Below are 10,752 nucleotides of genomic sequence, written 5' to 3' on the forward strand. Positions count from 1 at the left end.
CTCCCTTTATCTGGACTTAGGTGCCCTATCTGCATCTCCTCACCACACTAAAATCCTCTTCCCATACCACCTCATTTTTTAATTGCTTGTTTAATAAGCTGTCCCTCCTACTGCAGACAGCAAGTTCTCCTAGGGGAGGTAGTGGTGCTGTGGTCTCGTTCACCTTTCAGTCCTCAGTCCCACCATGCCTGGCTCATGTTAGGAGTTCAAAAACACTTGCTGAGTGCATCAAACCAATCAGGTTTGATCATCTCAGAACCCAGGGTAACTCATGTCCATTTTTGGTTCTAAATTTTTCTGCTCTGCTTCTTCCCAGACTTCTTTTCACTCTTTTTCCTTCACTAATTCTAAGTCTACATCAATTCTAAGAACAAGTCTTTGCCCAAGACTGAAGCAGAAGTCTCCCTGTAGGTGACTTTCATCTATGATTTTTTGTCTTAAGGAGGCCGTTCTGTCAGGAGCTAAAGAAGGGAGGTGTGTGATTGGGCAACTTAAAGTTTTCACGTTTTGGATGAGAATTCACCTCAGGGAAGAAAGGCTCCTTTCACTACATTTTTGGCCAGTGGTCCTGGAAGTCTGTGCCTAATTTGCGCTTTTTATTGGTTGTAGGGAGTCCAGCACTTGTCACAGGCTTAGCCTCTGGAAGGCACTAACTACACGTTTGTGATTAAATTGAAGATTTTTGATGGCTGTACAGTAAGGACGGATTTAGGCTGAAGGTGCTCCTGTTTCTTTCCTGAGGGTGCAGGAAGGAGACATTAGCCTCTGAAGCCCGCACTTACTCTTCCCCTGGTCAATAGGATTTCACTTGCTTCTGGCATCACAGTGGGCCTGAGGCCGAGAGACTAGGAAGGCTTTGGGATGTGGTCCTGGAGAAGCAAAGATGTTTTCTCTGCTAAATCCGAAGCGCTGCTGAAGCCACAGGCACCGTTCTGCAGCCGGTGCACTTTCGCTAATCTGTCAGAAACCCCGCAAGGTCAACGCCTCTCTGGCGTGGGAAAGTGTGATTGAACTAGTGTATTCGTGTCCGGTTGGTGATGTCGAGGGACAAGAAATCTAGGGGGCTTTCGCCGCGTAGGTTTGAAATCATCTCCTTTGTAAGGAGCTTTTCCTTGTCTCCACCAGGGCTTGATAGTTTGGAATCTCCAGCGGAGATGTTTATCCTCTTTTCCCTGAGGGTTTCCCACCCCCTCTGTGCAAACAAGGAACCGTTCTTGACCATCCTCGACTTGTTCTAGGCTGGAGGACAACTCCCAACCCAGCTTTCCAGAAAAGACCAAATTTAAACACTTTGTCCAGTGACAGCCACTCTAAAAAATTCTGTTGAAAGGGAACCCCGCACTCTTGCCGGCCCGGTATTTGCAGGGAGAGTTACCGGGTTGTGGTTTTGTTTGTTCTTTCGGTGTTGGGGAAGGGGATTGCGCGTCATCGTCCACAAGAGGGCGCGCGCAGCCCTTGAAGCCACCTCCGGCCTTCCTGCGCTTGAATTCTGGAGCCCCGGCAGGCAGCCCCAATCCGCATACGTGAGGTTCAGTTTCCCCTAAGCCCGCTCTAGCTGGTCAGGCGTCGAATCCTGAGTAAAGTACGTGGAGCAGAGCTGGACTCCCGTGTACCACTAGGGAAATTGCTGAAGCACTTGCTCCTAAAGTTGTGCTGAATATCGTCGCGGCCCCAGTCAGCTAAAAGCCAGCAGGAGGAATTTATGAACACGCTGGGGTAGGACACGACTCAGAACGTCCACAGAGACCCACCACAAAAACCGATCGTGTGTGTGAGCGTGCGTGTGTGCGCGAGAGAGATGCGAGGCACGGCAGGGAATCTTCTCTGGATCCACTTGGGAGTCTCCCCTGCGCATATCTCCCACGGTGAAAGGGCGGTAGGAGGGCCGTGGGCTGCGCGCTGTCCTGGGGAACACCCGAGGGGCCTTCCTTCCTGCCCCGCTTCACCCCCCTGCGCTGCTCTCCCGGGGCTGCTGGGTCCTTCTCCAGACTCGTCGTCCAAGTACCAACTTCTTGTTTCAGTTCTCCGTAAACACCCTCTTCTCCCCTGTGACTTTGGTAAAATCTTTCCATATGCGTCCCCAAAAGCTCCAGATACCAACCTAGTAAAAGACGATTTTCGTGAAAGCAATATAAAGGAAGCGGAGAGAAAGATCTCAGGTTTCTCACCTGTGAAATAGAAATAATGTCCCCATCTCACAGGGTAGTAGTGAGTCTTAGATGAAGCGGCAATAAGAAATGCTTGTCACCAGAAATACGGTAAGGGCTCAGTTTTGTTCAACGACCTCACTTGTTTTCCAGTGAGAAAACGATTCCAGTCATTTGGACCTCTGTTTAGTGAACCACTTGAGAGGAAAAGCCTGAGGGGCGGGGATCCTGGCGTTAGGAAGTCGATGTGTCCTTAAATTAAGACTCCGGTGTAAAGGATGGTGGTCGCAAGCATGCCAAGTAAGCGCCTACGATTTACAGAGAAGAAAAGCAGAATGTGCGTCCACTTGTCAAACAAATCGGGGGCTTCAGGGAGGTATAAGTCGGTGTCCAAGGAACCCCCTCAGCCGGGCCCCATGGTGTAATGGTCAGCACTCTGGACTCTGAATCCAGCGATCCGAGTTCAAATCTCGGTGGGACCTTTCATGTAAGTTTTAATTCGATTATACTTACCTCTCCACAAACTGCTAATCGTTTTGCTCTGTAAGCGGACCTTTCTCATTCCAACCCCAACCGAGTTTTTATCGGCAAACACATGATCTGAAAGGGGGAAAGGGAAGAAGGCACATCCCTTTCATTAAGTGATATGTTTGTAACACAATTTTACTTTTCATATGCTGTACTAGTACTCACCAAAAATTGTATATTTACTTTTTATTAATTGCATACTACCGTTCAGTTTAAAAACAACTCACCCAGGGGCCCACCGGGGTCCTGAGGTATGGAGTTGGAGGAAACTGAATCCAGCTGCAACCAGAACGTTGATGCTTCTATCGAGAAGTGGAAACTGATTTTCCCCCTGATTATACTTCTGACAGAACGTGGTGAGAGGGGTAATGCTCTTCAGCACTAAGGGCTGAGCTAAAAACAGGCCAAGTGCAGAGTTGGCAGTGGGGAAAGCAGGTTACCTCCTTAATCTGCAAAGCTTCTGAGGCTAGGTCATGAAGGTGGTACAACTTCTGCTGAACTCTATGCCCACCCTCTCTCCCCATTGGAACACTCACTCTTGAAACCCAGCTGCCATGCTGTCAGGAAGTCCAAGGTAGCCCACAGGGAGAGACCAGAAGGAGAGGCCCATGTGGAAAGGAGCTGAAGCCCCCAACCTAAAGCCAGCATCCACCAGCAGCCATGTGAGTGAAGAGCCTTCAGATCATCTCACCCCCAGCTCTCAATAGAGAAAAATTGCCCCACTATGCCCTGTCCAAATTCCTGACCCCCAGAATCCAGGAGCATAATAAATGGTTGTTTTATGCCTCTAATAAGTAAATAAATAAAAACAATTCAAATGGAGGGGGGGGAGGGAAAACACTTAAAATGCAGAGAAATGTTGGTAATAACTAAAAGTTGTATCTCAATTTTTATGTATTTTTCTGTTCCAGAATGGTATGATAGGGCAATCAGTCACTGCCTTTAAGTGCAAACATGTGACATATCAGGATAAAATTCTATGGCAGATATTGCACAGAAATATCTTTGAAAAAGAGAAAAACATTTATGAACCTTTTCAACTGTTAAATAAAACTATGCCAAGTACATTTTTAAAGGATTCTAATGAATGTGGAATTATTAGGTTTTAATGGACAAAATTCATTGAATGATTGGGTTCTTCTGATGATCAAATTTTACCACAGTCTGGCAATTACATTCTTTGAGATGATTTTAATGTATGAAGAAACATTTTAGAAGACCACTGGAAAACAATTTGTAAGAGCACAAAAATACTGTGACAACTCATAAAAATTCTAAGGGCTTGAAGACACTGTTTTCAATTAAAACGACGAAGTTATAGAACAAAGTAACTCCCTCCGCATCATCTCATGCTCAGACTCTTTCATTTCTACTTTTCATCTGGATTTTTTTTCTTCTGTGAATTTCCCATTTGAGTACATTTAATTGGTTTGTATTTTTATTATAATTTCATAGGCATTCATAAGTGTATTTTTATTAAGACTTTGTTGCTCAAATATGGCTTATACAACAGTTTCCATGTCAATATTTTTTCTTCTGAATTTTCTTATTAATTTTAACTATGTGTTGTTATTTTATATTTCGTATTTAAATCACTAATCTATCTGGGAATGATAGCTTACATGGTTGAGAAGTAAATGTCTATCTTTGTTTTTTTGTTGGTCCATGGGCAAATTTAGTTGTGACATCACAATTTTTAAAATCAGCTTTGCCTACTGTATGAAACATTCATTTTGTGATATAATTCCCATGTATTCTTGTATCTACTTTTTAATGTATCTATTTCCTTCTATATATAATTATGACAATGCTATGATCTTTTGATCAGATTTCCTTTTAATACATTTTACCTTCCCAGAACGTTCTTCCCCTAGGGTATTCAACATTTTCAGGCACAGGGGAATAAAGCAGATAAAGAGGAAGATGTTGGAGACTCAAATATTTCATTTTGTAATTTCCAGCTTCTGGTAAAGAAAAAATTAGGCTGCTGATTAGCAAGTGTATGAACCAGTATCCTGGAGTAGAGAAGTTCCAGGAGCTGGATTCCAGTCATTTGGACCTCTGTTTAGTTACCTAACTCATAGTAAAGATGTTGGCACCGCTGAGCACAGTAGAGTTTCCATGGTGAACCCTGCAAGCTTTGAAGAGATACAGAAAATAACGACAGGTCATGAAAGGGCTTCAGTATTTGTTTGAGATATTTGGGATAAGATAAAGCTCATGGTTTGCATAAATGAAAGCAAGGGTTCAATCTCTTAGGGACATCTTTTGATTTCATGATCCACACCTCACGGGTGGTCTGGCTCCTATTTTTCTCTTTCTCTCTCTTCCACTATTCCTTATTTCTTCTCTATTTCTCCCATTAGCTCTGTTATTTTTTTAAATTTTATTTCCTGCCTGTGCAATGTAAGCCACTGACAAAGTATTGTCTCTGTGCTCTTTTTAAAAATAAATTGGAGGAATGTACTTAAGGTTTGAAAATATCAGAAGCACTTTAATTACATCAAGCTTGTTTGTAACTGGTTACAAGAGACATACAGATTGAATTGCAGTTTCAAATCCTGAGGTTACATTTAAATGTTTATAACAAATATGAGTCAAAGAATTTATGTGGGAAAAGTCTATTCTAAGGTGTAATACATCTAAGATGATGACGATAAGTACAATTAATAAGCAACCAACATTGCCTTCATTGCCACTTTATGCACAGAGACAAGTTTTACAAAGCTTGATGTTATTTAAATACCTATATGATCCCAATTGGTAAAACAATCTCTACAGAAAGCAATTTGTCAGCAGTAAATTTCTCTAATTTTACAATGAATGACTAGAAAATGCAGCCTCAAAATAAAATTACGACTGGTAAAAGAATGGAACTCAATCAAATTAACTTTACTTGGGACTGCTCTTTCAATAGGATTAGTTTGTTAATCAGACTCTTCATTGAGATTCCTAGGTCCTAAATTCCGTTTTCCTATAAGCATTCAAGTCAAATTTATACCACCTGATTAAATAAAGGCTTTTAGGTCATTGGAGATCACATCATGATTTACGTTTAATTATAAACTGATTTCTTTCCTAAAGGGAGAGCTTTTCCTACTTTTATATTTTCTCTGCTCAGTCATTAAAAATAAAAACCTGGATGCTGAGGGACGTAGTTCGCTTGTAAGAAGACCCACCACTTCGTGGACTCGAACAGTTAAGACGCAAAAACAAAGCTCCCTGCAAATCCCAGGCTTTCTGCGCTGGGTTCGTCCCCAGAAGAAACACACGCTTGAGGAAGTCTTTTATTTTAACCTCATCTGAACGGCGCAGGTGGGAATGGCCTCCCTTACTGAGTTTCTCCGCAAACCAAACCCAGGTCGTGGGTGGGCAGAACCTACAGGCCGAGGGAAGAAACAGGCAGGAGAGAGAGAGAGAGTGAAAATTCTCCGCCTGGGATTCCAACTGCCAGATGAACCTAACAAAGGGGAGATTTCAAATTCGCGGGAGGAGGCCCCACTATATTTCTTATCTACAGCCACCAAATTACAAAATATCTTTTCCGGCACCGAAAGTGAAAATCGTCCCAGCTGGTGTGGCCTGGGGGAGTCAAGGTGGATTTCACACCCGCAGCCCACGCAAGGACGTGCGCCTGCGATCTGGCAAGCTGCGCTTTGCAGAGAGACAATCTACCTGCACCGCCAGGGCCAGGTACCTTCCAGACCCTCAGCACACCCACTCACGAGCAAAGCGGCGACGACAACAGCAGAATGCAGCCTGAGAAATGGACAGGACTCGGGGGCCTCTGAGAGAACAAGCTCTCCTTTGTGCAACCTCGAAAATGAAATGGCTTCAGCATGGTGAGCAAATTCAGTGTAAATCCTTGCTTCCTGTGGATGAGGTCTCAAAATGTTCCATTCATTTCCACAGACTTTTAGAAACTCCTTCCAAGTACTGGGCACTGAACTGGAAGATGAGCCCGGCAGTTAACAGCTAACTGTGTACAACTAAGCACAATGACAAGTGTGGGTCTCTTTCTCCAGAGGCCACTGGCCAAGAGGGCAGTGAACAGATGCCTTTTTCTCCATGATGAATTCAATCCCCACCAGGCAAACAAATGCCCCTTTTTCGATGGCTTCACAGCCCTTCTGTTTGAATCAGGACCAAACATGTGCTTGTGATCAGTGAGGAAGGAAGAATGAGAAGGAGAAATCTGGCTGTGTACAACTAAGCACAATGACAAGTGTGGGTCTCTTTCTCCAGAGGCCACTGGCCAAGAGGGCAGTGAACAGATGCCTTTTTCTCCATGATGAATTCAATCCCCACCAGGCAAACAAATGCCCCTTTTTCGATGGCTTCACAGCCCTTCTGTTTTAATCAGGACCAAACATGTGCTTGTGATCAGTGAGGAAGGAAGAATGAGAAGGAGAAATCTGGGGACAATCACAGCAGACAGACTTGGGACAAAAGGTGAAACTTAGTCATCCTGGGTTCTGGTGAAGATCAAAGCAGGGTAAATTAAAGGTCATGCTCCCAACAAGTGTTTATGAACTCTTATCCTGACCTAGGCATTGTATTAAGCAGTGGGGACTCAAAGGAGAGCAAGGCCTCAGGATCACTCCCTGCACTGGAGGGTCTTGCTAGAGGGTAGGTGGGAGATATTATTGAACAAGCAACTAAAATATGTGATTGGCAATTTGGGTGCTGAGGAAACAGATGGGGGAAGCTAAGCCCAAAGGAAGCCAGGGAAGCCTCAGTTAGAAGGAAGGTATATAAGGTCTAAGTTGGAACCTGAGGAATGAGTAGAGAACTAAGTCAGGTGAAGTGAGGGGAGATGGGAGGGCTAAAGAGTGCTGTGGGTAGAAAATGAGGAGATTGTGGAGACTGCGGAGAAAAGAATTTCACCACAGCTGGGGCGTGGAAGTCAAGAGTGAGAGCTAAACGTGGAGATGTAGCAGGTTAGGGCAGCACCAAAGTGTGAGTGGCTCCCTGGAGCCTTCCCTTCTCACCAGTCTGCACTCAATGCTCTATTTAAGCAAGATTCCTCCCCTTTTTTCCATTTACTTAAATATCTATCATTGATATGGATTCATGGAATCTTTTTTTTTTTTTTACCAACAGTTTACAATTCATCATTATCCTTAATTATACTGATGTTCATATTAACCCATAGTTAAGCAGGGGAACCTCTTCAAGCTGACTTCTGGGTCCTTGTAATGTGGCACCATAATTTGTTTAAGCACTTTTTTACTTTCTGACATAACAAGTTGTTCCAGACTTGACTTGCATCTACCCTGCTCCATTTCTCACTGATAGCCTGATTCCTTTCAGTAGAGAACAGTATTAGAGACCAATACCTGGAGGCTTCATGTACTAATTGTTTCTATGATGTCTGCATCTTGATCCTTTTAGTGGGAAGACCTAGGAAATGTGTGTGCATGTATACACACATACAAACACGTGTGTGTATAGATACCTATATACATACATATATAAATTTCAGAAATCATGAGCACACACCCATACTTCAATCCATCTCTGCAAGATTCTTTCTTGCATTTCTCAATTCTATATTTATATGTGACCCTTCTTTCACACTGAACCCTCTAGTCCCAACAATATCAGCATTATTTACTCACTGTATCCTATAATACACCTACAATAGTTTCAGAATTGCCTTGCCCATCCATTACCAAAAATCACCTACTAAAGAGTTAAAGATTTGTTTGCAGTTCTCCCTCACCTGCCATTCTCACCCCTTTAGCCAAGAGTGAGGGCATATTGTCAAATTCCCTGTTCACAAATTTTGTTCTTTGCCTTTCCATGTAGTCATAATATAGAATAAAATTGAGTTTATTACTTTAGTTTTATTTTTTTCCTCCCACTTTCTATCCCTGTTCACTTAATATTCATTTTTGAAAATGTAGAACATTCACATGCTTTCAAAATTTACAGGTATACCAAAAAGTACACTCAGAGAAGCAAAACTATTACCACCCTTTTAGGTAACCAGTTTCACTGTTTTCTAGTTTATGCTTTCTATGTTTTCTTTTCAGAAAAACAGGTATGTGTTTTTTTTTTCCTAATTCCCTTTTCTAGAAAAATGGGTTGCAGACTATAATTCTCATCTGTACTTTCCCCTCCCCATTTAACAGTATTTCCTTGAAATCACTCCATATTTCTTTTGTAGTTCCTTATGTCATAGTTTATTCAATCAGTCTCCTATGCCTAGACATTTAAAGTTAGTTAAAATGTTTTGCGGGGTAAGCAGGCAAAATAATTTGAAGATTGTTGGTCTCAGGGATCTTTATACAAGAACATATTCACCAGCAAAAAAAGTAAAGCAACAAAACAGGTCCATCTCACGCACATTTTTATTAATATTTTTCCTATTGATATTTTGTTCTATAAATTCTTATTGTTTAGGGGAGTTTGTATTTTCTTGTCATAATATATGCACTGGTTACAAAGTATTTTCATTAGTAATTTTCTCTCAATTTCTTTTGCAAATATATCAGTATGACTTGTATTTTTCTTCTGAGTTTGTCCATGAAATTCCGATGCATAAAATGTTTTATTTTAATGTATTCCAATGTTTTCTACCATTTCACAGTTAACTTCTTTGCTTCTTGTTTTTCTCATAATATTCCCATGAATCTAGTTTATGTAAGTACGGAGGGAGGTGGGCATAAAAGATGTCTTCTTGGCTATTGTAACATAGATTACTAAAGAGAAGAATTCACAGCACATGCACATTAATTAGAAAGGAATTTAATAAATTCATGCATAGGAATAAATCATAAATAGGAATGAACAAAAGGATCATGCATAGGAATGAACAAAAGAATGGAAGGAACAGGAGACTCCACCCAAGTAAACAGGCAATAGAGATTTACAGTAACCAGTAGTCTCAAGCAAAAGTCAGTAAGTGTTCGTTCTTTGAGCGCAAGAAAATATAAAATCATATTCTACCTCAGTATATATTCTGTTCACTGTAAGACAGGTTAGTTTGTGGAAAGTAAGTGTGGAATTTGTCACTTTCCTCTTCCCAAGTAAGATTTGCTTGTGTTTTGAAATGAATGAGAAGGGAGCATTGCAAACAGTCTGAGAAAGAAGAACGCCCAGCTTTTCTACAAATGAAGTACAACAGCCTCAGAAAGGAATATTTATTTAGGAGAGCAAGTGTCAGCCATTTCTCTCCCTCGACTCAGAGAGCCTGCTTACTCAAAAACGTCCTTTAGCAGAGGATGGTTTCGATCCATCGACCTCTGGGTTATGGGCCCAGCACGCTTCCGCTGCGCCACTCTGCTGACAGCCCGCAGTACATCCTCTTTTTCTTTGTCATGTAAAACATCAGCCATTTTGTCAGGATGAACGCTTTGCATTTTTTTGTCTTCCTTTTACTCTTTCTTCTTCTGCTTTCCCCTCCCCTCTCCTGGCCTCTCTAAGATAGACTCCCTCGAGAATCAGATGACCCCGGCAGTTCTCCCCGAGTCGCGCTTTCCCGATCTGCCAAAGATGGTTCAGACTCTGACGTCTTTTCTTCAAGAGCTGCTTTGAACTCTGAGAAGCAAGTCGAGCAAAACTCTCAGCAGTCAGGGCGAATCGAGGCCGGCAGGAGGTCAGGCTCACTGTCCTCACGGAGGAGGTGCATCAACCACTTCACTCCGTTTCCTGTCCCCAAGAAAATTTCTTTCACAAAACCAGAAGCATTTCCGTTTATTCACCAAACGCTATTCGTAGCTTTCCGGGCACCTGCCTGGTCTGCTCGCGCAGGTCTCTACCCTGGAATTCATGAAAAGCGGCTTTCTATCCGTTTGGGGTCATGTCTGGGGACAGCTTCCTCTCGCCCTCAGAGAATGTGGGCTCTCAGAGGCCGATGGCCTGGACAGAGACCTCCAATCCATTTTATCTTGTGCTGCGTAGGCACGGTTTCTTCCGCAGCTTTCCTCTTGCTCTTTTCACCAACTTTTCTTGTCTTTTCTGGATTTCTCTGTCTTCATTAAAGTTTTGTTTTTCCAGTCTCAGGACAGGCACGGGGTTGGTGGCCATTACGCTTCAGCAATTCCATTTGAGTTTTCTCTTTTCCTTCTCT

At 42.5% G+C, this 10,752-nt stretch overlaps 1 protein-coding gene and 2 non-coding genes across 3 annotated transcripts in view; 1 reads left to right on the top strand and 2 right to left on the bottom strand.

Annotated features, from left to right (window-relative positions):
- The window catches only part of LOC103598037, a 23,518-nt gene extending 13,500 nt beyond the window's left edge, over positions 1 to 10,018 (bottom strand). The window contains exons 1-4 of the mRNA XM_008581943.1: positions 9,882 to 10,018; positions 5,855 to 6,054; positions 2,661 to 2,747; positions 1,376 to 1,489 (exon numbers count right to left, since the gene is read on the bottom strand). Of these exons, the coding sequence (XP_008580165.1) occupies positions 1,376 to 1,489; positions 2,661 to 2,747; positions 5,855 to 6,054; positions 9,882 to 10,018 (538 nt within the window). The remainder of the gene's footprint in view (positions 1 to 1,375; positions 1,490 to 2,660; positions 2,748 to 5,854; positions 6,055 to 9,881) is intronic.
- On the top strand, positions 2,558 to 2,629 carry TRNAQ-CUG. Its single transcript has one exon. It is a non-coding gene; the product is annotated as a tRNA-Gln (tRNA).
- On the bottom strand, positions 9,896 to 9,967 carry TRNAM-CAU. Its single transcript has one exon. It is a non-coding gene; the product is annotated as a tRNA-Met (tRNA).
- Positions 10,019 to 10,752: the final 734 nt, after the last annotated feature.

This window comes from Galeopterus variegatus, unplaced genomic scaffold (genome assembly GCF_000696425.1).
Source record: "Galeopterus variegatus unplaced genomic scaffold, G_variegatus-3.0.2 Scaffold2491, whole genome shotgun sequence".
NCBI lineage: Eukaryota > Metazoa > Chordata > Mammalia > Dermoptera > Cynocephalidae > Galeopterus > Galeopterus variegatus.